General features: G+C 59.2%; 5 protein-coding genes across 6 annotated transcripts; 3 read left to right on the plus strand and 2 right to left on the minus strand.

Moving 5' to 3' along the window:
* LOC128752041 (GRB2-related adapter protein-like) lies at positions 1-3,569 on the plus strand. 2 transcript variants are annotated; one of them, XM_053853077.1, is made up of 4 exons: positions 1-126; positions 187-278; positions 352-471; positions 1,175-3,569. In XM_053853077.1, the coding sequence occupies exons 1-4, from the start codon at positions 49-51 to the stop codon at positions 1,599-1,601; spliced, it is 717 nt and encodes a 238-aa protein (XP_053709052.1). In that variant the 5' UTR covers positions 1-48; the 3' UTR covers positions 1,602-3,569. The 2 variants fall into 2 exon arrangements, with proteins under 2 accessions (XP_053709052.1, XP_053709051.1); XM_053853076.1 differs by having other exon boundaries at positions 18-278.
* On the minus strand, positions 1,755-23,897 carry slc5a10 (solute carrier family 5 member 10). The gene is made up of 18 exons (XM_053853073.1): positions 23,761-23,897; positions 16,962-18,089; positions 16,595-16,831; positions 14,027-16,510; positions 13,884-13,955; positions 13,558-13,662; positions 12,945-13,004; positions 12,521-12,625; positions 12,335-12,440; positions 11,442-11,522; positions 11,175-11,380; positions 9,264-9,399; positions 4,016-4,123; positions 3,804-3,954; positions 3,572-3,740; positions 2,351-2,566; positions 2,179-2,275; positions 1,755-2,075 (listed from the first exon to the last, which is right to left on the minus strand). Exons 4-18 carry the CDS (start codon positions 14,132-14,134, stop codon positions 1,882-1,884), a joined length of 1,914 nt encoding a protein of 637 aa, XP_053709048.1. The 5' UTR covers positions 14,135-16,510; positions 16,595-16,831; positions 16,962-18,089; positions 23,761-23,897; the 3' UTR covers positions 1,755-1,881.
* Positions 4,516-10,596, plus strand: LOC128752036 (protein FAM83G). The gene is made up of 5 exons (XM_053853068.1): positions 4,516-5,445; positions 6,457-6,624; positions 7,016-7,140; positions 7,553-8,774; positions 10,244-10,596. The coding sequence occupies exons 1-5, from the start codon at positions 4,951-4,953 to the stop codon at positions 10,583-10,585; spliced, it is 2,352 nt and encodes a 783-aa protein (XP_053709043.1). The 5' UTR covers positions 4,516-4,950; the 3' UTR covers positions 10,586-10,596.
* Positions 17,307-25,053, plus strand: chtf18 (CTF18, chromosome transmission fidelity factor 18 homolog (S. cerevisiae)). The gene is made up of 22 exons (XM_053853067.1): positions 17,307-17,456; positions 17,721-17,804; positions 17,872-18,022; positions 18,903-19,083; positions 19,148-19,240; positions 19,344-19,396; positions 19,470-19,611; positions 19,691-19,915; positions 19,977-20,074; positions 20,136-20,259; positions 20,333-20,433; positions 20,508-20,601; positions 20,690-20,788; positions 20,855-20,985; positions 21,048-21,153; positions 21,261-21,485; positions 21,548-21,697; positions 22,013-22,143; positions 23,574-23,718; positions 23,782-23,880; positions 24,109-24,178; positions 24,246-25,053. Exons 1-22 carry the CDS (start codon positions 17,369-17,371, stop codon positions 24,365-24,367), a joined length of 2,712 nt encoding a protein of 903 aa, XP_053709042.1. The 5' UTR covers positions 17,307-17,368; the 3' UTR covers positions 24,368-25,053.
* LOC128752044 (guanine nucleotide-binding protein G(I)/G(S)/G(O) subunit gamma-13-like) lies at positions 24,346-25,561 on the minus strand. Its single transcript, XM_053853084.1, has 3 exons — positions 25,263-25,561; positions 24,855-24,956; positions 24,346-24,591 (listed from the first exon to the last, which is right to left on the minus strand). Exons 2-3 carry the CDS (start codon positions 24,950-24,952, stop codon positions 24,486-24,488), a joined length of 204 nt encoding a protein of 67 aa, XP_053709059.1. The 5' UTR covers positions 24,953-24,956; positions 25,263-25,561; the 3' UTR covers positions 24,346-24,485.
* Between the last annotated feature and the right edge of the window lie 35 nt (positions 25,562-25,596).

The following is a 25,596-nucleotide window of genomic DNA, read 5'->3' on the forward strand; positions in this document are numbered from 1 at the left end:
CGTCCACGGAGCTCACACTGGCACGCGTGTGTGTGTGGGAGCTGCAGGATGGAAGCCGTCGCTCTCTTCTCCTTCACCGCCGCGGAGCCTGACCAGATCAGCTTCCAGAAGGGTGATGTCATCAAGGTGAGCGCCGGTGCTGTGGCCGTGTGCGCGCCGGCTCTCACGCGCGCGCGTGTTTGTCAGGTGACGGCGCTGGACTCCTGCTGGGCCGCGGCTGAGCTTCACGGCAGACGCGGCTTCGTCCCTGAGAACTTGCTGTCTCTCCTCCCTCACCCGTGAGTTGCAGCCGGAGCAGATGATGCAGACGCCTGAATCAGACGTGTGTGTGTGTGTGTGTGTGTGCATCAGCTGGTTCGCAGGTCCGGTGTCGCGGCTGGAGGCCGAGCGTCGGCTGCGCTGGCAGGACCCCGGAGTGTTCCTGGTGCGAGAGAGCGAGTCAGCGCCCGGAGAGTTCTCCGTCTCCGTCAGGTCAGTGAAGGCATCACACGCAGGCTGTGCTGAGTGTCTTTGTGAGGACCTGTGTGAGGACATTTTGGCAGGTCCTCACTGTGTCAAGCCTCACTCTGAGGGCCAAAACTACAAAACAGCTGAGTCATGACAAGTGGGCTCCGGTCTGGCTCAGACTCCAGGTCCAGGTGTTGAGGGGGGGGGGCTGGGGGAAGGGTGATGCCAGTGACGGTCCTCACTGAGACAGGAAGACAAGCGTGTGTGTGTGCTCCGCCAGCGGCTCGTTAATCGGGTCGTTGTGTAAGTCCTCTCAGCGTAATGAGAGCGGCGCGTGACGTCAGTGAAGGTGCGGCGACCACATGACCTCGCTGGTTCCCTCCGGAGGAAGTGACGTCATTAGCTGTCCACACTGCTGTTTCATCAAGAGAAGCAGAACTTGAATGACTAAAGTACTATATATCTCACTACATTTGACTTGTACTCAACAATTTGGATATTTCAACAAGATTTCAGATGAAGTCATTGGATCTTTCTATCTTGCCTACGAGGTCTCCGTTCATATGAGCATAGACTCAGGAAACGACGTCTTGAAACACCAATGTGCGGACAGGAAATGACGTCATAAGCCTGAGCCCTGGAAGCCAAACGGGACGAGGAAGCAAATCGGGCAGTGACAGACAGTGACGGCACGGCTCTGAGCGCCTCCTGTCTCCCGCTCCTCCAGCTTCGGCCAGCAGGTGGAGCACTTCCGGGTGCTGGAGGGCGGCGGCCACTACAGCGTCTGGGAGCAGCGCTTCAGCTCGCTCAACCGCCTGCTGGACTTCTACCGCCACCACAGCATCGGCGTGGACGCGCCGCTCTTCCTGCGGGACCCGCCGGCAGAACCCCGCTCGCCGCCCCCCAACCCGTACCCCAACCCCTACTGCATGAGCCCCGCCCCCGCCCCGCCTGAAGACGTGAGTGTGTGTCCTCAGAAGCCTGGCCTGGCTCAGGCCCTCCGCGACTTCACCCCCTCTCACCCCTCCCACCTCCACTTCCTGCGTGGCGACGTCATCGAGCTGCTGCACTGCTCGGGGCCCGCCTGCAGGGGGCGCTGTCGAGGCCGGGTGGGGATCTTCCCGCCCGAGTACGTGCAGCCGCTCCACCAGTGACCCCACGACCTCTGCCGCCATCGACCCGACCGTCCGGTCCAGAACCCTCAAGCCCAGGTGAATAAATGCGTCCGACTTTGTTGCCGTCTGTGGTTTTTGCTGAACGATCACGGCCGACACATGAGGAGCAGCCGTGAGGTCAGAGCTGCGGCGCGAGGACGTCTCAGTGGATCCACTGATCCCAGGCTTTTATTTGGGGCTGCAAAGTCACAGAGATGCACAGAGGAGAGGAAAGCTGCGCAGAAGAGGAGGAGGTCCTGGTCCGGTGAGGGGCGCGGGGTCAGGCGAAGTAGGCGTAGAGGAAGATGTTGACGCTGACCAGCAGGAGCGCGTTGACGCAGCAGAACCGGGACCAGAACACGCTCTCCTGCAGGCTGGCGTGGCGAGGGGGCGGGGCCTCGTCTGAACTCTGACCCGCTGCCGCGCACAGCCCCGTCTGCCAGCCGCAGGAGGCCCCCCTCGCTGGGGCCGCATCTGAAGGTTGGACCAGGGGAGACGGTCAGTGGAAGCGTGGGTCACGACGTGGAGGTGTGCGTTTGTGTCCTCCACCTCAACATGTCCCTGCTTGAGCTCTCACCGTGGTTGGAGCAGCGATGGCTGATGGACGAAACCTTCTGCAGAGGAATGTCTCTCTGAGGCTCCTCAGTCAGAGTCCACCAGGTCAGGTTTCGCACCTGGAGGAAGGGCACGCTGATCTTCAGCTCCTCTCAACACAGGCCAGCAGGTGGCGCTGCGAGTGAACCGCTCACCTGCTCAGGTGGGGGAGGGGGGGTGAGCAGCGACACCACTGCCACCACCACGGCCGTCAGGCCGCACAGCAGGATGGCGAAGTGCAGGTAGTGGATGCCCCGCAGCACGGCCGGCGCCGAGTCCAGCACGCCGCAGCGCGGAGGAGGGAAGGCGAACTCCAGAACCATCCGGCACACGCCCACCACCAGGCCCACCATCAGGCCCCAGAACGCCCCCTGCAGGAGGAGCAAAGACCTCACAGCATTTCACCTGTTGTACTACAGGAAAACCCGCAGGAGGAAGGCGCAGCCCTGCAGGATGTGGTGGCTGTGGTCGCTGGTGTATTTCACTGGCTGACACCGAACCCTTACTGTTAGCATTGAGGCTAGGCTACATTAGCTGCGTGTTAGCGTCCCAGCAGAACAAACTGCTGACTTGTTTCCAGTCCGCCGCCTCACACGTGCTGACGGGAGAACGTCGTCCGGCGAGTGCGGGAATGTGCCGCAGCAGGTTTGGCGGAAGACGCCGCACCTCTGCTCCGCCTCGCTGTCCGTCCACAACACACAGAGGACATGAACACGTGAACCAGTGAGTCACCAGAGGCTGGAAACAGTTCGACCCAAATCGCTGCTCGAGGCGTTGAAAGTTCAGAGTGAGAGTTGTGAATCAAATCTATAGAGCAAATGAACTTTACGATTAAAATATGATTTAAAAACACGGTTATGAATGGATGAAGGGTCACAGAGGAATGTAGCGATTCGTCCTTGTGTAGATGACAAATACGAGTGGAACGTGACCTAGCAAGGACGTGTTTAGGTCACGTCCGGTGACCTCTGACCCCTGACACCACAACCTCTCGCTTCAAGTTGGAATCATGACTGACGTATGACATCAGCCACTGCAGTACTACAGTGAGTACCACACAGCGAGTAGTACTGCGACTGCGACCCGCCGCAACTGTCGCGCTCACGTGACCCCAGATCCAAACTCTTATCAGGGCAGTAAATCTGCTTTCGATGATCAGCGTGAGAAGCTCCTGCTGACTCAGGTGAGAAAGCAGGGAACAATAGCCGCAATAAAGCGTCGCAGCACGTGACGCTCATAAAGCAGCGCGAGAAACACAGGCGCCATTGTTGCTCCTGCTGAGACACGGCGGTCCCTTCACTCAGTGGCGCTGGAGGTGTGAAGCCACAGGACGAGCACGTGGTACCACCGCCGCCACGCTGAGCCGTCTGCGTCACCTGCTCGTTGGTCCTCTTCCAGAAGACGGCCAGGGAGAAGACGGCGGTCACCGGCGGCGCCAGGCAGCTGGTGACCGACTGGATGTAGACGTAGAGCTGGCCGCTGTTGGCCGACTGCAGGATGGGGATCCAGACCACGCTGACCACCACCAGGATGACCGTCACGATCCTGAAGACAGAGCAGAGGTTCCAGCGCCGGCGCAGGAGAGCGGCAGCTCCGAGTCGGTCCCACCGGCCCACCAGCAGCAGCTCCCTCTCGGAGGCCCGCGGCCGCTGCTTCTTCCAGATGTCCATGGTGAAGAGCGTGGAGCTGCTGTTGAAGATGGAGGTCAGCGACGACATCAGCGCCGCCATCATGACGGCGATCATGAGCCCGCGCAGGCCTGACCACACCACACAAGTCAGACTCCGCCGGCTCCGGGGCGGCCGGCCTCCGCTGCTCACCGCTGGGCATCAGCTCGATGACCAGTTTGGGGAAGGCGATGTTGGAGCAGCCAACCTCGGCGCCGCACACTCGCACGCACTCCTGCGGGTCCACGCAGCCCACCGAGTCTGAACAGAACAGCAGGCCTGTCAGTCTCCGGGCCCCGGACTCAGGAGCCAGGGGCCCTCAGGGAAGAGGACAGACCAGCGCCGCACGGGAAGGTGAAGCCGATTCAGACCGAGAACAGACTGTCAGCACTAAAGTCAATCACAATGAGAGCGTTATTTTTCAAGGCAGGAGGCACAACAGCTTCAGCATTTGTGTCCTGATTCAAGGTCCATGACATAAAGTTGTCGAGAGGAAAGTCAAGACTCCTGAATGTGAAAGAATGAAAGGAAACGGAAGTAGATTTTAGTCCTAAAATACGATTTTTTTTCTGTTGTCGTTTGGAGCAGTGAGGAGAACGAACAAGGATCCGAGTGGCACCGGATCTGACGTCACTTTGGGGGACAAGCGAGCTCTGTGTGTGTGTGTGTGTGTCCGGAGCAGTGGGAGGAGTTTGGACCGGAGCTCCAGCTCCGGTCCTCGAGACCCCGCGGGGACTTGGCGGAAGTTGAGGGCGACTCTTGGCTCCGCCCGGGTTCGGGTCCGGTGAAGGCTGAGCCCTCAGCTCTCTGACTTTTCTTGAAAACAGCTGCCTGGGTCGGTTCCGCTTTCGTGTGAGTCACAGCCCTCTTCCTCTTCAGAACCGGGCCGCGGGTCCCGGCTCCGCCCAGCTCAGGGCGTGTCTGGGCGGATGACGGTTACCTGCGATCAGGTTCGTCCTCTCAGATGAAGCCTCCTGGATCTGGTTCCTCGGTCCCGGCTCGGCACACGGACCGTGATGACACAGCGGTCTGACCATTTGGACCAGCACCGCACTCCCTAAGCAGCACAGCGGCGGCGGCGGGTCGCCATGGCGCTGTCCCAGATCCAGTGTCTGGACGAGCACCACGTCAACTGGCGGGTCAGCGAGAGCAAGCCCGAGTTCTTCTACAGCGAGGAGCAGCGCCTGGCTCTGGAGGCGCTCATCACCGAGGGCCAGGACGCCTTCGCGGACTATATCCAGGAGAACAAGGTCCGCGGATTCCTCTCGGAACCGGAGCTCGAGAGGATCGCCGAGAACGCGGAGTTGTACCGGCCCGGTCACGAGTTCCACCAGCGGCCCGAGACCCCGGGCCCGGGCAACCTGACCCCGGGGTCCGGGGAGGAGGCGGCGGGAGACGGGGAGGTGTCGCTGCAGTACTGGCCGGACCGGTCCGAGGGCTCGGTGGCCGAACTGGACATCGGCTGGCCCGAGGCCATCTCCTACCGAGGGGTGACGCGGGTCACCGTCTACACCCAGCCCCCGACCGAGGGACACGCTCACATCAAGGAGGTGGTCCGGAAGAGCATCGCGTCGGCCCAGAAGGTACCGCTCGCTTTCGCCTGTGCACCTGACCTGAAGCGGAGCAGCGCAGCTCCGGCCGTCACGTGACGGACTCAGGTCTCACCCGGTCAGAGTTCGTCCTCCAGAGCACAGTTAAGGCCAGAGAATGTTCTGGTCCAACTCCAGACAAAACTGTGTTTGGTTCTGCGTCTAGTTTTCAGCCTGAACCCCCGCGATCTGCTGGTTCGCTGGTTGGTCGATGGTCAACAGCTTCGAGTTGTTGAGGATGTGACGTCATCGCGTGACCCACCTCCCCCGCGGTGGGACTCGCAGCATGGACGCGAGTCATGAGCCAGCAAATTTGCAGAGCCTTACTCAGCGTAACTGCTGTGTGACTGTTTGTCCCAGGTACGAACAAACACCGTCTGAACATGTGTCGGTCTGAGGCTCGGCCAGAGGCAGACGGCAGTGGAGTCAGAGCGCCGACTCGGAGAGTCAGGAAGTGGAGAGTGAACCAGGAAGTGTGACAGTCAACGGCTGTCCCATGGTTCCACTGGGGAGATGCTCTGGTTCCTGGTGCAGAACTGGGCTGCAGGTTGAAATGGCTCCTTGGCGCCGGCGGCGCCAACACTCCGGGTCTGACTTCCACACGTTGGTGAAGACAGTCCGTCAAGGCCCGGCGGGTCGAGCCGCTCTATGTAGGTCAGCACGGAGGAGGCGCAGCCACAGGAAGGTGTGAATAATTCAGGCCGGAGCGAGGGTCGGGTGCCGTGGAGGCGAGGGGCAGCTCTGGCCTCTGTGAGAGCCACTTGAGAGCCCGAGTCAGCGACTGTGAGCAGAGCAGGTCAGATCTGCTGCTGCGGCTGGCGCAGAGTCTGATCCAAGCGGCTCCGCCTCCGTCTGGCAAATATGTGAGAGACGAATGTGTCGCGACACGTCCTGGAGACGCCGTGGGAGAGACGTGGATGTGCTCCCCTGACCTCATGACCTCCTGACCGGTGGTGGCCGCTTCCTGCTGCAGGACTCTCTAACCGCGCGCGCGTGTGTGCGCAGGTGATCGCCGTGGTGATGGACGCCTTCACGGATGTGGACATCTTTCGGGACCTGCTGGACGCCGCCTACCGCCGCAGGGTTCCGGTCTACATCATCCTGGACACGGCAGCGGTGCCCTGCTTCCTCTCCATGTGTGGCCGAGCAGATATGCACCGCGGACACCTGAAGGTGAGCGCCGTGGCCAGAGAGCAGGAGCCGCTGGTGTGAGCCGCCGTCTGGGACGGGCTGGGCCAAAACATCCAGTCACACAAGACTCAGATCCCAGAGGCAGAGGTGCTTGTGGGGGCGGGGCCTGTGCCTTCAAGCGGGCTCCTCTTCTCTCTTATCTTCCTTCTTATCTGTCGCTACAATCATTTCACTCCTCTCCAGAGAGAAAGTGTGGAGCCGCGCCCTGCTCACACGGCCCTAGACAAACAGGGTGTGGCGCCGCCGCGCGCGCTCACACACACGCTCACCTGAAGAAAGTGCAAACACGCAGTTAAACGGCATGAAAACAGACACTCATGATCCGCCCGCTCCTCTGTCGCTCCTCCCTGAGCCGGTCTTTCTCTCTGACCAGAACCTGCGAGTGCGCTGCTGCGGCGGCGTGGAGTTCCTGACCCGCTCGGCCCAGAAGGTGCGGGGCTCTCTGAGCGAGAAGTTCCTGCTGGTGGACGGAGACCGGGCCATCTCTGGCTCCTACAGGTGAGTGACCCGCGGGCCAGGACCCTCACCCGGTCTGTTCCCCGTCCACCGCAACGTTTAGGATCCAGACCGGATTAGACGTGATGACCTGGCACCAGAGCAGAGTTCGTGTTTGAACCCCAGGCTCAGCACCAGAGGAACCAGAGAGCAATCCTCCACAGTCCTGGTGGAGATCTTCGGCTCTCAACCGTTTTGGCCAGACGTTTGCAGAAAATTGACCACAGTCTCAGGTGTATTTCTGAGACTGACTTGATCAGAGTTGGTCCTATGAAGGCCGGACAACTTCAATGTTCTGGTTCGAGTCCAGTTTTCAGCCTGAATCCACGTGATCTGCTCTGGTTGGTCGCTGGTCAGCAGGTCACAGTTGTCAGGACTTGATGTCAGCACATGACCCGCGGCTCTGTGTTCCCAGCTTCACCTGGTCGTCCTCCCGTCTGGACCGGAACCTCATCACGGTCATCACGGGTCAGGCGGTGGAGACCTTTGACCTGCAGTTTCGGGAGCTCTTCCTCCTGTCCAGGGGCGTCTCGCTCAGCAAGGTGCCAATGCAGGAGGAGCCGGTCCGTGAACCCGTTCCACAGGCGGCTCCGGCGCCGCTGCCGGCCGCCATTGCTCGGAAGCTGGTCAACCCCAAGTACGCCTTGGTGGCCACGGGGACCCCCGGCAGCCCGGCGCCGTCGGACCAGAACTCCAGCAACAAGAACTCCCAGGTGGCCCCGGGGCCCAAGCTGAAGAAGGGCCGGCTGAGGGAGGCGTTGGAGGAGCCGCCGCTCCACCCCGGGCTGGCTCACCTGGAGAAGGCCTACCTGATCCCCTACCTGCCCACCTGGCCCGAGCCGGACCCGCCCAGCGACGTGATCGGCTTCATCAACATCATGGATGAGAAGAGGTCCAACAAGGTGCACCTGCAGAGGTCGGAGCGCTTCGAGGTCAGCCAAGCCATCCGCTTCAGCTCGCCGCTCAAGGACTCGCAAGCTCCGGCGGCGGAGCCCGGCTCGCCGGCGCCGCCTCGTCCGGCCCCGGCCCACCATGACGCCACAGACGCGCCTGCCTCCAGCAGCCAGACTCCAGCGCCCCCACCCGAGCCCACCGAGACCGCAGCTCCTCCCACCACAGACCAGGCAGGGGCGGAGGCGGCCGCTCCGCCGGTTCCCAAGCGCCGGACTCTGCACTTGGTCATCGATCAGAACCCCATCCAGCAGCCCGTGGTCACGCTGGTGAAGGTCAACCCAGAGGAAGCCTCCGGAGAAGAGATCACGCTGACGCGCGGCCGCCTGACCTCCACGGTGGACGGCGAGGACTCGGGCAGCAACGGCGAGGGAAGCCAGGACAGCACCAAGGTCATCTGCGACAAGGCGGCTGACCAGCACCCGTCCAGCGCCTCCACTGTGTCAGAGGAGGAGTTCTACGACTGTTCGCAGCATCAGCCGGGCGACCCGCTGACCAACGGGGTGACCGTGGGCTCGGGTCAGGGGGCCCGGCACGGGGACGGTTTCAACATGATGGCCCGGATGTCTCAGAGCATGCTGGACCTGCGGGAGCCCAGTCAGTCCGACGACAGCGCCGCGCTGCTGCGCCAGTCGCGGCAGCTTCGCCACAGGGGGCACCCGTCTCCCCACCGGCACATTGGTCAGGTGAGTGGAGCGTGGGAGCGGGCGGCTGGGTCGGGGGAGCGGGTTCATGTGGTGGCGCCGGTCCTGTTTTCCGCTGCCGAGTCAGGTGCTTCTTCCTCTCTGCCTGAGTCCTCCTCTGTCCCTCAACACAAACCTGCTCCTCAGTGCCCTGCAGCATGTTGGATGTTCTGGCGCTAAGCTAACAGACGCTCTGGTGAGTCAGTCCTCACCTGTGGGCTGATGACGAAGTTACAGCCTTGTTGTGATGGTGTAGTGACACCTCGGCCCCTGAGGGCGCCCAAGAGCCGGAGTGACTGTGTTGACCTTGGCTAACGTAAACAAGCAGCGATTAAGATTCAAAACAAGGCGTGTAGTTTGTTGACACACGCACACGGAGTGTGACCGCACACAAAGGAATTTGAACGTGTTCGAACCATCCTGCGCAGGGTGTGTTCGCTTGCTGCTGCTCTCACGTCACCTGCGTGTGAGTGTGTGTGTGCGTGCACGCACCTGGGTAGAGCGCTCGGCTGATCATGCCAGGGAGGATGATGAAGATGAAGGGCAGCATCTTCAGATAAGCAGCCAGCAGCGAAGCTCCCTTCACGTGACTCATGTTCTTAGCGGAGAGCGAGCGCTGGACGATCACCTGACCACACACAGAGACGAGTCAAGACATGAGTCTGAGTCAGGAGGAATGCAGCTTCCTGTCGGGGGTCACATGACCAGGGAAGAGTCCGTCTGCTCAAGTTTGTGTAGCTTAGTCCGGCTGCGGGAGAGAAACTGGACTCTCTCTGAGTCGGGACACCGTAGTCAGTGAGTCATGAGTCTGCAGGCTGACGCCACCACCGCACGAGATGTGGGCGGTCCCTCCTGGAGAAGCCACAGAGTCGAGCAACGTGAGGTGGGACTGAACAGTCTGGAGCAGTCCTGAATCCGTCTGTGGTGAGAGTGACTTTTGTCTTCTGTGAGCGAGCGCTCCTCATGGAACAGTGAGCTCCAGTGGAGAAGGAACAGGTTTCTTCTCCACTGACTCCACACTTCATCTCCTCAGCTGACTAGCGTCTCCTCTCTGTGGTCTGAAACCCGACCGTCCTCTCTCCTCTGCGTGACTCCGCCCCCCAACATTTGGAGCGAGCACCAGCCACTTGAAGAGAAAGCAGCTCCTCAACATCAGCCAGCTCCACTAGTTCTCTAGTTGCTCTTCCTTCCACGGTGTGGATGTAGCGCCGTCACTGGGCGCATGCTGGTCTGAAGCAGCGGAGGAAACACGCGCTGGAACAGCGCTTCATCTGACTGCTCTGATGTCACCAGGCTCCATGTCTGGACGGCCAGAAGCTCTGGAGTCTGGGTATTGCTGTGATTTATATTCAGTTCAGGATGGATTTTTGTTGCGCAGTGCAGATGTTTCTGTGCTGAGATGCTGCTCAGAGGGAAGGTCGTCCCTCACTCCACTTCTTTCAACACTGATCCCATCTCGTTTCTTCTCCCAGCTCTTCCGGCTCTCCAGATCTCCTGCCCGGGACTCTCCTGGACCCAAAGTGGTTCTGGCCAAACCCGGAAGCTTCCACCGGCCTTCCCGAGCCTCCGGCCCTGTGATCGGAGGTCACCGCTACTGGCAGAGCCAGACGCTCCAGCCGGACTCGCCCGGCGTGCCATCGGCGAGGTCGCCGCGGCGACACAGTCCCGGCTACCGGAAGGGGGACCCGGCCCAGCCTGCGCTGGCCGGACCGCTCGGCGTGCCTTTCTCCAAACTCAGCAACTTCCGACACTTGCGTGGCCGCGGCGGCGCGTCGCAGAAGAAAGTGAGTCAGAGCAACAAGGCGGTGCGGTAGACGCACCAGATAAGACTGTGGAGGAAACAATGGCTGTGGAATCTGAGGCATGCAGGAGCCCAGGACTCCGGCGGAGACGGATTTTATACTAACTGTGGGATTTGATGAGTGACTGATGAAACTCAAGACCCTGCGTGGGGGAGGGGGTTGGACTTGGTTGGAGTGCGGGTCAGCGACTGCTCTCTCTGGCGCAGGAACGTGTCAGACCCGGGGCGTGTACAAATGTCCGAGTGTTTCTTTTGTACAGACGCTGTTTGGACGGGAGCAAAGGGTGATTAAACTTTGTGAAACTGTTTTGGTCGGAGCTCGGCTTCTTCAAGTGAAACTGGCATCAAGGTCCAGCGTTTACCACCAGCCTTCTGGCTGAGGGCCGAGTCACATGACCACGACTCCGTGAAGTTTATCATGGGGACGTGTCCTTATCTCCGACACACCTGTCTCAGCTCTCTGATGCTCTGCCAGGACACCTGGCTGCGCCGAACCCACTGAGGTGGTGCTGAGCGTGCAGAACTCCGTCATGACCACCGTCATGTGACGCCTCGGACGACATGCGGTCATAATGTTCCGGCTGGTCCAGATCCCTCCTCACCTGGTCGGTGCACCAGTACCAGGTGGCGATGATGGTCAGGCCCAGAGTCATGCCGGGCCACGGCAGGTCTCCGGTGGCGGCGTCCCGGAACAGGTGCATGGCGTCCTGGCGGGGGAGGTGGCAGCTGCTGTTGGGGATGATCTTGCTGGGCACGGCCAGGCTGTAGATCCGCTCCAGGTTACTGTAGCCGCCGATCTTGTTGAAGGCTGCGGGACACACAGGCGGTACTTGTGGTACTGCCTCCTGCTGGTCATGACAGACACGCACCGGTGATGGTGAGAATGATGGCTCCGATGACCATGATGAACGTCTGCAGCGTGTCGGTGTAGATGACGGCCGCCAGTCCACCTGAGGAACCAGGATGAGAGGGTTAACACTGGCTTCCAGTCTGGTTCAGTTGGATGGCAATGTTTGGGCGGAGAGGCAGGGGAAAGGGAGGTCCCCACAGGGATGGCGTGTGTGTGTTTGACTGGGGGGTGTTGAACTGCAACACATGGAAAAATGGCAGCCCTCTTTAATGTCCCAACATCGGTGCCTGTATCACGCCCTCGTGTCAATCACACTGCTCTCCATGAACAGAGTGTTTCACTTCGCCGACTATGATGGACATTCGCAGATCCCTCGACCCTTTTGCAGCCGTAGCTCGGCCGCCATGTTTGTTTAGCGGCGTGATCGCGGCATGGAAGCGCTGTGATTGGTGGGATGTGTGACGCCGGTGACAGGAGGAAACCTGGTCCACACTGTAGTTAGTAAACCAACTCCTAGCTTCTGAGTGAGCGGAGGGTTTGGGGGGTTCTTTGGCAGGAAGCTCCTCCTCCTGCTCCCCAGCTCACAGCGCTGTGTGGATGTGAGCAAAGTAGCTGAACAGGGATCAAACTTCACCTGGTTCTATGGATGTGATCAAGAGTCGAGGCTTCATTTAGATTTGGTTTGAATGAATGAATGAATGTTTAAAGGTGTGAAAGTTTAGAGAACAGAGCCACAGCTGATGCAACTGTTGCTTCTCTTGCATCAACACATGAGAGAAGATGAACCAAACTGCAGACATCCAGCTTGTGGTCAGGGACAGAATCCGGATGAAAATGTGGATATTCTGGCTGGGGAAGGGTGATGGCCAGGAGAGGTCCTCACAAGGATGTAGAGAGTGTGTGTTTATGTACCAGCGATGGTGTAGAGGGCAGTGACCACCAGCATGAGCACGGTGGACAGGTAGAGGTTCCATCCCAGACACACCTGGACGAACAGGGCTCCAGAGTACAGGTCAGTCTGAGGAGAAGAGGACACAGGTCAGAGGCCACACTGAGAGAGAGAGTGTGTGTGTGTGTGTGTGTGTGTGTGTGTGGCACCGATATCTTGGTGAAGACGGAGAGCAGCAGCGACAGCACAGTCAGGTAGCTCCTGATCCGCTCGCCTCCGAAGCGCCGGCCCAGGTACTCGGGCATGGTCACGATCTGGACACGCGAGTGTCAGACTGACATGAGAAACACACAGACACGTGTCGTACGCTTCGAGCGGAGAATGGGGAAAACAATGAGACGAAGAGTGAGGAGAAGGTTTCCGTCACTCAGGTGATGCAGCAGTAAACCAGAGTGTTGAGGTGGGATGGCTAAAGCATGATCCTGGTGTCAGAACAGCAGCAGCTCCTGTGAGGCTGCGTCAGGCTCGACGTTGCCAGAGTGAAACGCCCCGGCCAGGAATTCCCAGCCCCGAAAACTTGTGAAGACAATGAGGAGGTGCAGAACCAGCCCAGACAGGCCGCGCGTCACTCACCCCGGAGGAGATGTAGACTGGCACGAACACCCAGGCCAGCGCCAGCAGGACGTAGGTGGCCTGCGAGGACACACAGCTCAGTGGCCGTCCAGCCAGCCAGGGACGCCCTGGACAGGAGGCCAGCCCCTGGCACTCCCCACCGGTCGGCCTCTTGTGTCGCTGGACACTCAACACACTCCATCGCATTTTTCAATTCAGAAAAAAAACCATTCCAAGCTTGAAGGCGAGTGAGAAAAGCAAAGGTGTGTCAGGATTCAAAACATGACTGTTGGGGAGTGAAGGATGGACACGTGACATGGAGACAAGTTCATTCAGTCATCAAGACAGTGCTGATGCTGTCACGTGACTGTGTGCCTGTGTTTCTGAGGGCATGCTTGCCAGACTTGTGAGGACCAAGTCTGGACAAGCCTCCCTCTTGACAGGACTTTTTGGCCTGTCCTCACAAGGTTCAGAAAGTTCAAACCTCAGCAAAAGTACTTCATTACAGCCGTGTCCCGAGTCCTGGTTAGGGTGAGTCATGTGTTCAGGGGAGAGGCTGGGGAAAGGGAGGTGGCCAGGAGAGGTCCCACTCGGACAGCAAAACAAACGTGTGTGTGTGTGTGTCTCAGCTCACGTTCCACTCAAATCCAGCGACGGCGACGCCACTGGCAGCGCCGCTTCCAGCCAGGCCGATGAACAGACCCGAGCCTTCAGAACTGGCGAACAGAGACGCTCCGATCTGAAGCTCACGCACACACACAGACAAGCGCACATCGTGATCAAGCCTTCAACTTCAACAAAGCAACAAAATCAACAACAGAAGAGATGGATGACAATGGTGCACAAAAAGATGAAGGTTTGAACTGAAAAAGTCCTGTCACGTGCCACCAACCGTCCCATCTCTGACCCCGGGGAGACGGGCCGGCAGCTGATCATGTGACCCACTCTCTCGCCACTCACCGGCCACCAGGCCATGTCCCGTCCCGCCAGGAAGTAGCCGCTCAGCGTGTTCCTGCTGACCCTGCAGGAGGACTGAGCAGCGGCCCGGTGAGTCGCCTCCACACACACACACACACACCCCCCGAGTCGACAGCGAGTCTCACCCAGATCCCCACGGCCAGGTTGAGGAGAAAGTAGGTGGCGATGACGATGATGTCAGAGATGCTGAAGGAGCGAGGGACGTCGTAGAAGCTTCCGGTGGCGTTGGACATGGCGACCTGGGGCTGAGGCAGACACCGACAGCATGTAGTGCAGCGCGGTGGGAGCCCTGCGAAGGTGAGAAGATCCTGCCGCCGCACTGACCATTAGACAGCTCACGCTAATGTGCTGCACACACACACACCGCTGATGAGTGTATGCACAGCTGATGTGGGCCAGAGTCCACACACACACACACACACACACACACACAGGGTCAGTCAGCATCATTAGTGTGTGAAGACTAACCAAAGCTGGGCCGGCCCGGCTCATTACCTCCTGCTGCTCAGGGTGGGAAAAGAAAAACAACAGAGAGAAGGGGGGCCAGAAGCAGAACTTAGATGAAGGAAGTGGCTTTTTTACTCAATGATTCCAAACATGGGGTGGCAGCCAAACAAGGCACAACAAATGCAAAGCTGCTTGTTGATGTGACAGAATGGGGGTGCGGAGGAAACAGGAAGTCAGCGGTTTTGACATTTTTGTCTGTTTTGATGATGATGTTTGTGACATCATCAAGCACATCAGTCACCCGGCAGAGACTCGGAGCAGAGCCTCAGCCCCAGCTGTGTGAGGGCGCCCCCTGGTGGGGAGAGTTTCATTGCTTTCTCTGGAGCTGTCCTCGCGTTTCAGTCAAACAAACCAAGGCTTGCGCCTTTCTCACAAAGACTGAGAGAATCCAACCTTCCTGTTTCGCTGCGACAGGGTTTGGTGCACTTCCACGTCATCGTGGAACCTGGAACTGAAACTCCACCATCAACATTCCACCAAACAAAAGGCGCTGCTCTTCGTCTGAACTCTTCCCTTCACATACGACATATATATATATTTCTATTTCAGCTCATGTGTCTTTGATCTTTCACATGGCCCATTCTCCTGGAACCGGACTACCGTGATGGGCTGGATCCTTTCTGTACGTCTGCGTTCTTCACAATAAAGAACAAGGTGGGAGAATCCAAGATGGCTGCTCCGGATGTCAACCCTGAGTCCAGCTCCTGTGACATTGTGTGTATTCCGCTTGTATTTGTATTGACGCATATACATGGCAGCTAACAGCGGCTAGTGCTAGCCTGCTCGATGCCTCCAGCAGCCAGGGGGCGCCCTCCCCCAGGTTCGTCTGTGAGCGTGAGCCTGGATAGGACGATGGCACCGTTGAGGAATATAAACTCAGACACCGCTGTGGTAGCTCGATTTCTTGGAAGAACTTGAGGCCAGTCACAGATTTGTTTTCATTGTATTGTTCCACTGAGTGTTTTACGTTGAGGGGTTGTCATGTGACTGTGGAGGGTGGGGGGGGCGACTCTTTGTTGAGGATGGAGTCATGTGCCAAACGCTCACATTTGCCCACAAATACTGACACCAAGGGTCACGATTCAGACGTGAAGGACCCTGAATCCTAAATGTCCAAATGCCCATGATGGAAGTGTAGAATAGAGGGAAGCCAGAAGTGCAGTCCCGGCGGACGTAAACAAACATGGCCCACCTCCAGATCCAGCTCTCTCCAGGCTCTTTCTGACCCCCTCCATCTCGACCCTGCGGCACAGATCAGCAGCTCACACACACCTTTACCTCTCAGACTCCGCCCCCATCCAAACCTCCGTCAGGCTCCGCCCTCGTCAACATCACCTTCAAAAAGATGACTTATTTTAGCATCACTTGCTACTGACCGTGGAATTGTATCTGTCTGGTGTTTGTGTTCTTCACTCTTGAAACGCTGATTGCTTTGTGCAAGTAACGCTGAGATTTTTCGATAGCAGACTTGAGAGGAAACCAACGCTTCCTCAGTCATGGCTACTGCTCGAGTTCTTCTTCGTCTTTGCTCGTCCAAACCCTGGCAACCGCCCTCGTCTGCCGGCGTGCGGAGCGCGGGCTCCGTCTCATTCCTGGTCCGACACGTGTCCGAACTCGAGCTGTGCTCCTGAACTTGAGCTTTCACTCGAACCTCTTCCTGGTGACTCCACATGATTAAAAAACAGTCGTCTCATGCTATGCGTAAACACAAGCTTTTCCGTTCATTCAAGTGAAGACTCCATATGTCAGTACTTACGGGAAAAATGTTTGCGGGCGAAGCCACCCACAGACCAGATGTCTGGCTGATCCATAATGGCCTGGTGTGACTGCCATCACTCCAACTGGACGATGGCGGCGCCGTGATTCCCAAATAAAAAAGGGAAAACGTACAGAAATAATTGAGTAAATATAAGTGGACGCATTCCCACATTTATTTCAATGATTTACTGTGTATATCCTCAATGATTTCTCTGGACAGTCGGTAAAAGTGGTTGATTGTAGCTGGGTTCCAGTCTGGTCCAGAGACCGGGCTCAGGTGAGTCCGGGGGAAGGGCCATGGCCAGGAGCGGAGGTCCTCACGACGGGTGAGTGCATGCTCTGTGCTGTGAAATGAACTCAGTCACACACTTGCTGATGTTTGTGTGCTGGCTGTGTGGAACAGATGGTGGTGCAGCCACATCACGCACCTTCATCATCATCAATCTCTTCCTGGCACACACAGCCCCGGTTCCTGACAGAACAGCAGGGAGAGGGAGCGTCGGTCCAGCCCAGCTCACGCTCCCGGTCCTGAACCGTCACCATATTCTGAGCAAACCAACAACCCAACCTTGGCTGGTGTGTGGCGCTGGCGCCGGATCTGAGCCACCACACGTCATCACACATGACCCCGGGTTCCTGGGCCAGTAACCGGCACTAACACGCACCTGGGAGGGAGTCAGACAACAAGAGTCAGTTCATGACCTGGAAAGAACTCACAATGCTGCTGCACACTTGTCTTATATTGTATTATACTGTTTGTGTTAGGTCGAAATGTGATCAAGCTAAATGGTTTACCGTTAGTTTCGTTGACTGAAACACTGCAACACAAGTCACGTTCTCGTTTGAAAGGTGGCGAGTCCGTCTTCATCTGTCGAACAGCGCCATCTTGAGTCTCAGCGCGGTCGCCGGTACCGGAAGTAGCTGCGTCCTGAAGAAGGCACTGAACAAAGTGCTGCTGAGGCGAGGTTAGTAGTCTATCTAGAGTGTGGCTGTTGTCATGATTCAAATAACGTGACGCTAGTTCAAGCGCTGTCCTCGGTTTCCGTGGCAAGTCGTGACCAATCAGAGACTTCATTACTGCGAGCTACCCGGAACTACGTCACCGGGAGTGGAAAAATGCCGCGAAAGTCTTTGTTGACAGAGTAGTAGAGCAAATGTTCGATGAACACTGGCCTGTGTGTTGACCAAGTTTCGGGGTAAACATGGACGAATATGACGAGCTCTTCCACACGGAGGACACTTTTGAGGAGCAGTATGCCGACGAGCTGGAAGCCATGGCGGAGCTGGAGGGTGAGTGCTGCGCCGCACCGGTCACTCGGCCGCAGACTCTCAACACTTCACACTTGCTGAGTGAAACCCACCAACACGTGACACTTGTGTCCAGCGGCTGTCGACGGTAGAAGCATCCAGTTTGTGTCAGCTCGAGCACTTGTGAAGTAGAACTATGTCAATCATCACTGCATGGTTCAAGGTTGCTCGCTGTGGCGTGTTATGACACTGAATGACCCACTCAGAGTGACTTGACGGTGAATCGTTTTTAAAATCATCACGCAGAAGAGACGTCACAACCCCAGAAGCCTCGGAGACGGCAGGACGACATCTCTGACATCCAGCACCTCCTGGAGGAGCAGCGCACCAGTGAGCTCCCAGGCCTGGGTCGCCACCTGCCTGCTGCTCCACTCACTCTTCTCTCCTGTTCCTTTAGCTCCGAAAGCCAAGCGACAGAAACAGGAGCTCGGCGTTGTGAAGCAGCTCTTTCAATTGCCCGGGTCCCAGGAGAGCGCAGATCCAGGTGGCGGTGACGACATCACGCCGCCGTCTTCTCCAGAACAATATGAGCGTCCTCCAACAGTCAGGTAGGAGAGCGGGGTGAGACGGGGGTCCCCGCCTTCATCCTTCGTCTGGTCAAGGACGCAGCCTTTTCTGCAGTGTGTTGAGAAATGAAGACAGTGGAGCTCCAGCAGTTAAGACACGGCAGGCCAGGAGAGCATGTCTGACCAAGCTCTGTCATGATGGGACACTTTTACAATGATTTAAAACAAAAAAAAGACGAGAGTGGTCTACATCAGTAAATTTGTTCAGTTTGTCTAGGATGTGATAGAAACGTTCAAAAAGGGACCCCACATCCGACCAAACTTCCCAGGTGATTGTTGTGGTGAGTGTCTCAGTTTCTCTCATTTGAAGGAGGTCATGACCTCCCACAGACAGTCATCATGGGCAGAAGAGGCTGCGGTCCATTTCAGTGAAATTAAACGCCGAGCGTGAAAAGAGGCAGAGGATAAGGCACGTTGACGATCCAAGGATAGTTTCTAACACTCCAAACAGCACAGTGTTAGATATGGATATTAAAACTTCTTGGTCCTAGTCTTGGACAGGAGCAGAACATGTGCATGAGAGAGGCCTCAGCAACTTAATATATGGGCTGATATTTGGATACAGATGAGACAGTGGTTGTTTTGAAGTATGAGCTCTATGCACAACCTTAAACTGAGCTGGACAGTGACGTATCAGACCAAGAATTGAGCTCCAGCTCTTTGAGTTTGTTTGGTGGTGTCGCTCTGAGGCCTAACAATATGTCTGCCGTATGTGACTGACAGACGTGTCTTTTATGTCGCATGACTGAAAATGATTATACCCCACACGAACCCAGAATGTTTCTGCTCAGAGGAAGTTTTCTGACGCGACCTCGAATGAATGAATGTCAGGATGTGCTCAGTCAGTGATCCACATCTCCAGGTCCGCGTCGGTGCTGGACATCAGCGGCTTTGCCACCATCCCAGAGACTCCACGGCGACCGACGGCAGTTGGGGACCCCAGAGCCCTGCGGAGGCCCCCTCCAGAGGGAGACTACGTCAGCGTGACGGACGCGGCGGGAACCCGGGTCTACCTGCGGCAGAAGGACGAAGCCACCAGCCAGGTTTGGCTGAATGTTTGTGGAAGCATGTGACCACACCTGGAGTGACGGGTCTCGGTGTCTGCAGGTTGTGGACTCCAGACTGGTTCCGAACGCCGCGGGCGGTCTGGGTCTTCTGGCCGTGCCCATCTCAGTGCTGCGGGAGCAGGAAGCTGAGAAGGTGAGGTTGGGCTGATGTGGTTGGGTGGCCTGGTGAGGTGCGGCCGGCCTGACTGGAGAGTCGGCGTCTCCTGACCGAAGGTGTTTTCTTCTGCTTCCTGCAGCGCCATCAGCAGGTGGTAGAGGAATCTCAGCGACTCACGGAGCTGCTCAACAAGTAACTGCATACGATGATGACTGGGGCTGAGCGTGATGTGCATCTCAAACAGAAGCCTCTCTGTCCCTCTCAGCAGTGTGAACGGGCTGTTGGCTGCACCTGAAGAAGAAGAGGAGGAGGAGGAGGAGGAGAGTGGAGACACCGAAGGGCGGAGCTCTCGTCTGTGGGTCGACAGGTTTTCTCCTCGCCAGTACACGGAGCTGCTCAGCGACGACGTACGTGAACCTCGCTGCTGCTCTGACCCCTTGTCATGCGATGACCTCGCTGATCACATGACCTGCTGCCTGTCTGCAGTTCACCAACCGCTGTCTGCTCAAGTGGCTGAAGCTCTGGGACACGGTGGTTTTCGGGAGAGAGAGGAAGTCCCGTCCCCCGAAAGCTGACAGACAGGTCAGCAACCAGACGTCCTTCAGACCCAACCTGAGCCACCCCAGCCAGACGCGCTTCAAGAGCAAGATGGAGATGACGGAGGAGATCCTGGAGGCCGAGCTGGACCAGCACCGGAGACCCAAATACAAGGTCAGCTCACCTTCGATTCTGAGCCGCAGGACAGAGGCCCACGGTCTCTGTCTGCCTCCAGGTGGCGATGTTGTCTGGGCCGCCAGGCCTGGGGAAAACCACCCTGGCGCACGTGATAGCAAAGCATGCCGGCTACAACGTGGTGGAGATCAACGCCAGGTGAGAGTCACGGCGGGTCCTGAACGCTGCCAGCCACGTCACGTCACAACTCTCCCCGCAGCGACGACCGCAGCGCCGAAGTCTTCCAGAAACGCATCGACACGGCGACGCAGATGAAGTCGGTTCTCGGCGTCAACGAGAGACCCAACTGCCTGGTCATCGATGAGATCGACGGAGCGCCGGCGGTGCGTGCTCGCCCGCGCACACCCACCCTCCTGTCTCGCGCCACAGCAAGTAATCAGCCCACGCTGTGCTCAGGCCGCCATCAACGTCCTGCTGGCCACGCTCAACAGGAAGGAGGGCCAGAGGAAGAAGGAGTCGCTGCTGCTGAGGCCGATCATCTGCATCTGTAACGAGCTGTGAGACCAGCGGCGACTGCCTGAGCGCCAGCTGGTGGTGGGCGGGTCTGAGTGAGAGTCTGTTGTCGTGCCAGGTACACGCCGGCCCTTCGACCGCTGAGGCAGCAGGCCTTTCTGCTCACCTTCCCACACACGCAGCCCCAGCGCCTGGCTCAGAGGCTGGCCGAGGTGCGGCCACCGGCACGGGCGCCCTGACCTTCGGCCCTGACCTTCGGCCCTGACCTTCTGCTCTGACCTTCTGCTCTGACCTTCCCAGATCGCCCTGAAGCAGGGCATGAAGGCCGACACCGGAACGCTGATGGCGCTGTGTGAGAAGACTGACAACGACATCCGGTGCTGCATCAACACGCTGCAGGTGAGCGCCACTCTGCCCCGCTCTCGCCGCCGCACCGCCCCAGTCAACCGCCGCCTTCTGCTGCAGTTCCTCCACGGACGCGGCCTCAAGCAGCTGAACACCACCAGCATCCAGAGGGCGTCGGTGGGCCAGAAGGACCAGAACAAGGGTCTGTTCCACCTGTGGCAGGAGGTCTTCCAGCTGCCCCGGACCAAGCGGTGGGACCTCGGCCACATGAGCGGGAGCCTTGCCACCGTCACTTAGCACCTTGTCTCTTCAGGAAACGCATTGGCGGCGACGGGCCAGAGTCTGGGGGCGGAACTCAGAGGTTCCAGCACGTCCTGCACTTGGCTTCTTCCAGCGGCGAGTACGAGAAAGTCTCTCAGGTGAGTCTGGGTCGGAGCCCCGTGTTGCGTGAGCAGCTATGGGCGGGGCTCCAGGCCGGTGGGACGGACGCGTGACTTGACCTGGACCTTCTGCTCCGCCCCCCCAGGGTCTGTATGAGAACTACCTGTCTATGCGCGTCAGGGACCCCCACATGCACAGCGTGTGCGCCGCGCTGGACTGGATGGCCTTCACCGACCGGCTCAACAACGTCATCTTGCACGGACAGAACTTCTCCCTGATGAGATACCTGCCCTTCCTGTCTGTCTCCTTCCACTTCCTGTTTGCCCACACCAGCGTGCCTCGCATCAGCTACCCGCACAGCCACCACGAGGTAACGCCGCGCCGGCCACGGCGGCCGCGCCATGCGTCAGCTCTCACCTGCCTCCTCTGCAGGCCTCCTCTCGGCTGCTCAGCAGCAACAACGCGCTGCTCACCCTGCTGGCCGACATCCCGCCCTCCATCCGCAGCAGGGTCGGCCGCCACCACCTGACGCTGGACGTCCTCACGCTGCTGCTGGACATCATCTGCCCCAAGCTGCGACCGGTGAGTGCCCTGGCTCCGTCACGTCAGACTCTCCTCTTAGCGTCGGCTAGCATCAGGCTAACGTCAGCGTCGGTGAAGCTTCGGCTCCGCCCGCTTCTCCGCCGTCAGATGAAGTCAGATGATCGGTGCCGATGCACGAGGCTGCAGAGACGCTGGAGCTGCTGTTTCTATACGTCTCCCACACTCGACACACAGGATGCAAAACACACCACAGCAGCCAATGATGCGCGACCTGAGAAGCCCAGGAGGACGGAAGGAGGCACCTGGCGCTTTGCCTCTGTCCCCAGTGGCTGACTTGGCTCATGTGACCTCCAGGTGAACCCTCAGCTGTTCAGCAGCAGGGAGAAGGAGCAGATGAGGGAGCTGATCGACACCATGCTGGCCTACAACCTGTCCTACCGGCAGGACCGCACCCCCGAGGGCCAGTACACCTACGTGCTGGAGCCGTGAGTCCGCACACACGCACACACGGGCACACGCTGGCGCCGGCCGGGCCGTGCTGGAGGTCACTGATCAGGTCCAGCTGACGACCCGCATCACAGCTTAGAGACTAATCCAGAGTGTGAGGCTCCACACGGCTCCACACCGCTGGGCTGGACGCAGGACACTCCACCGTCTGGCTCGGAAAACCTTGGCTGGATCGTTTTCACGTCATGTGACCGCTCCGACTCGTCATGGTTCCGATCCAAGCGGAGCAGGCGCCGCGCCGCGGCTCCTTCCTGCAGGCTCGCTGCCACACGGTCCTGGTGACCAACGACTGGTGTCTTCCTCTGCTGCTGGCTCTGTTGCTGCTGGGCCTGATCTACGCCTTCCTCTACCTGCCCTCGCTGGCCCACCACAACACCTCTGGGACGCCTCCTCTGTGACCACCACGACGCCTCGGTGACCACCACGACGCCTCTGTGACCACCACGACTCCTCTGTGACGCCTCCTCTGTGACCACCACGACTCCTCTGTGACCACCACGACTCCTCTGTGACGCCTCCTCTGTGACCACCACGACTCCTCTGTGACCACCACGACTCCTCTGTGACCACCACGACGCCTCTGTGACACCTCCTCTGTGACCACCACGACGCCTCTGACGCCTCCTCTGTGACCACCACGACGCCTCTGTGACCACCACGACGCCTCTATGACCACCACGACTCCTCTGTGACCACCACGACGCCTCTGTGACCACCACGACTCCTCTGTGACCACCACGACGCCTCTGTGACCACCACGACTCCTCTGTGACCACCACGACTCCTCTGTGACCACCACGACTCCTCTGTGACCACCACGACGCCTCTGTGACCACCATGACGCCTCTGTGACGTCTCCTCTGTGACCACCACGACGCCTCTGTGACCACCACGACTCCTCTGTGACCACCACGACGCCTCTGTGACCACCACGACGCCTCTGTGACGACTCCTCTGTGACCACCACGACGCCTCTGTGACGCCTCCTCTGTGACCACCACGACGCCTCTGTGACGCCTCCTCTGTGACCACCACGACGCCTCTGTGACGCCTCCTCTGTGACCACCACGACGCCTCTGTGACGACTCCTCTGTGACCACCACGACGCCTCTGTGACGCCTCCTCTGTGACCACCACGACGCCTCTGTGACGACGCCTCTGTGACCACCACGACTCCTCTGTGACGACGCCTCTGTGACGCCTCTGACTAGTTTTGGGCCCCAATCGGAGCGTGTGGAAGTAGATGTGCACGTGACAATTTGCAGTCAGGCTTGAAGGTGATATCTGGTGGCCTTCATCATCATCATCATCGCAGTAATCTCCGTCATGTTGTGAGAGTGAAGATCAGCATAAGAGGATTAAGGGTTTACAGAACTGTGCGTGTGTGTGTGTGTGTGTGCGCCTGCAGGCGTGTGGAGGAGGTGGTCCGGTTCCCGGGTCTGCCCCCCCGCCGTCAGCTGACCTACCAGGCCAAGCAGACCATCAGCAGAGAGATGGAGCAGGAGAAGATGAGGAGAGCGGAGCAGATGCTGCTGCAGAGGAACCCGCCGCAGGTGTGTGTGTGTGCGCGCGTGCCTGCGTGTTTCTGAGCTCACCTGCGCGTGCGTGTGCCGCAGGTGACGGCAGCAGAGAAGAAGAAGGCGGGACCCCAGCAGAGCCTCAACCACCAGCAGAGGCTGGAGGCCATCGTCAGACGGACCACTGTGGAGAGCAGGGTGAGACCGACACACTGGCGCCCCCGTGTGGCCGTCTGACGTCTGTCCAGGCCCCGTGCCGTGTCAGCTCAGGCCTCTGAGGACAGACAGGAAGTGAGGCGCAGTGGGCGAGCAGATTTAGAAAGGAGGCTAATGAGCAGAGTGTGTGCGGGGGCGGGGCCGCTGACACACACTCACACCCCGACCGTCCCGCGTGTGTGTGTGTGTGTGTGTGTGTGTGTCCCGCAGCCGGAGGTGGACTTCTTCGGCCGAGCCGTCGCCCCCAGACCCGCCCGGGAGAGGAGCTGCCCGGACTCAGGTGCGCCGCCGCCGCCCTGCCACAGGGTGTCGCCCGTGTGTCACGCTGGCCCCGCTCTCGCCCGCAGGCCCCCGCAGCCACGAGCCCTCGGCGGGGAAGGCGGTCGGCGACAGCGACGTGTGGTTCCGCTTCAACGAGGGAATGTCCAACGCCGTGCGGCGCCACGTCTACGTGCGGGAACTGCTGTGACACCACGCCAGGCCAGCAGGGGGCGGCAAACAGTCTTTATTGGTGCTTACATGACTCGGTCTCGATAAATAAACAGTGGCGGGCAGCGTGGCTTCCTCCGTGCGCGTGCGCGCCCCCGTTACAGGATCGCGCACTTGCCCTTCTCCACCCAGGGGTTGGCCCTCATCAGCTCGGGGTTCAGGAAGGGGTCCTCACAGACGCAGCCCTCGATCCACTTCACCAGCCTGCGAACACGCACGCACCAGGGTCAGCGATGGAGGCGCGGCTTCGGAGCTCAGATTTGTTTATTCCTGCCAGTGTGTGTGTGCGCGCGCTCTTGGCCGTCTGTCTTTGTGAGGACCTGTGAGTTTTGGTCAGCACAGTGAGGTCCTCACTTCGTTCAGCCGCACTGTTGAAACGACAAACTCACTGGCAGATGCGGTGATGGCCATGACAGGTCCTCACAAGGACAGAGACGCTTGTGTGTGTGTGTGTGCGCGCGACTCACTCGGTCACCGTGATGGAGGACTTCTCCCTGTTGATCGCCAGCTGGTACTGAAGACTCTCCACTTCTCTCCTCATCTGAGGGACGTCCAGCTCGTCCATGGCTCTGCACACACACACACGCACAGAGGGGACCGTGACTCAGCGTCCCGGCTAGCCGGGGTCGCGGCCTGACCGCAGGCGCGAGGCCCGGAAACGGACGGTCCGTTTCGGAGTCGCGGACCCGGCCGGTGACGTCACGGGCCCTCTTCTGGACCTTCGACCGCATCTTGCGAACCACGGTTCGTGTCATCCGCCCAGACCCGGCCTCGCCCAGCATCAGGACCGGGAGCGTCTCCCTCCCTCCCTCCCTCCCTCCCGACACATCCGAACACGGCCGGTGTGAATGACGCGAACCTCCGCCGCCTCTCACCCTCAGGCCCGATGTCCAACGCCGACTCTCGAGTGCGAAGGCGGCCGATACGCGGTGTCTGCAGCGCGGGGTCCGGTGGAAGCGGCGACCGTCGCGGGTCTGGATCGCTGCGATGTGAGCGGCTCGTCCGAGCTGCCGTGCGACGCTGGTGGGGAGCGGCTGCTTTGCCAGTCAAACGAGGCTGCACCTGACGATGGAGGAGGAGGCGGAAGCTGCGGACGAGGACGCGCCCGAGGAGCGAGCCCGAGTCCCCGGAGAGCAGCCGACCGACTGCGGATGGAAGCGCGATGTAGGCCGCAGCCGTGACACTCCTGTGACGTAGGAGGACACGAGC

The sequence above is a fragment of the Synchiropus splendidus genome, unplaced genomic scaffold (assembly GCF_027744825.2).
Source record: "Synchiropus splendidus isolate RoL2022-P1 unplaced genomic scaffold, RoL_Sspl_1.0 HiC_scaffold_61, whole genome shotgun sequence".
In the NCBI taxonomy this organism is placed as follows: Eukaryota; Metazoa; Chordata; class Actinopteri; order Syngnathiformes; family Callionymidae; genus Synchiropus; species Synchiropus splendidus.

What these genes read in the sequence shown, in the direction of transcription:
- slc5a10 (XM_053853073.1), bottom strand. Translation starts at nt 14,134, where the DNA reads ATGTCCAACGCCACCGGAAGCTTCTACGACGTCCCTCGCTCCTTCAGC. An exon ending in CCGTCTTCACCAAGATATCG is followed by an intron (nt 12,441 to 12,520) that starts GTGCCACACACA and finishes TCTTCTCCTCAG; the next exon opens with ACTGACCTGTACTCTGGAGC. An exon ending in CATCGAGCTGATGCCCAGCG is followed by an intron (nt 3,955 to 4,015) that starts GTGAGCAGCGGA and finishes TGGTGTGGTCAG; the next exon opens with GCCTGCGCGGGCTCATGATC.
- LOC128752044 (XM_053853084.1), bottom strand. Translation starts at nt 24,952, where the DNA reads ATGGACGAGCTGGACGTCCCTCAGATGAGGAGAGAAGTGGAGAGTCTT. An exon ending in TCCTCCATCACGGTGACCGA is followed by an intron (nt 24,592 to 24,854) that starts GTGAGTCGCGCG and finishes GCGTGTTCGCAG; the next exon opens with GCTGGTGAAGTGGATCGAGG.
- LOC128752036 (XM_053853068.1), top strand. Translation starts at nt 4,951, where the DNA reads ATGGCGCTGTCCCAGATCCAGTGTCTGGACGAGCACCACGTCAACTGG. An exon ending in GCATCGCGTCGGCCCAGAAG is followed by an intron (nt 5,446 to 6,456) that starts GTACCGCTCGCT and finishes GTGTGTGCGCAG; the next exon opens with GTGATCGCCGTGGTGATGGA. An exon ending in GCCATCTCTGGCTCCTACAG is followed by an intron (nt 7,141 to 7,552) that starts GTGAGTGACCCG and finishes CTGTGTTCCCAG; the next exon opens with CTTCACCTGGTCGTCCTCCC.
- chtf18 (XM_053853067.1), top strand. Translation starts at nt 17,369, where the DNA reads ATGGACGAATATGACGAGCTCTTCCACACGGAGGACACTTTTGAGGAG. An exon ending in CAGCTGCCCCGGACCAAGCG is followed by an intron (nt 20,986 to 21,047) that starts GTGGGACCTCGG and finishes TTGTCTCTTCAG; the next exon opens with GAAACGCATTGGCGGCGACG. An exon ending in TCTGCCCCAAGCTGCGACCG is followed by an intron (nt 21,698 to 22,012) that starts GTGAGTGCCCTG and finishes TGTGACCTCCAG; the next exon opens with GTGAACCCTCAGCTGTTCAG.
- LOC128752041 (XM_053853076.1), top strand. Translation starts at nt 49, where the DNA reads ATGGAAGCCGTCGCTCTCTTCTCCTTCACCGCCGCGGAGCCTGACCAG. An exon ending in CTGTCTCTCCTCCCTCACCC is followed by an intron (nt 279 to 351) that starts GTGAGTTGCAGC and finishes TGTGTGCATCAG; the next exon opens with CTGGTTCGCAGGTCCGGTGT. An exon ending in GAGTTCTCCGTCTCCGTCAG is followed by an intron (nt 472 to 1,174) that starts GTCAGTGAAGGC and finishes CCGCTCCTCCAG; the next exon opens with CTTCGGCCAGCAGGTGGAGC.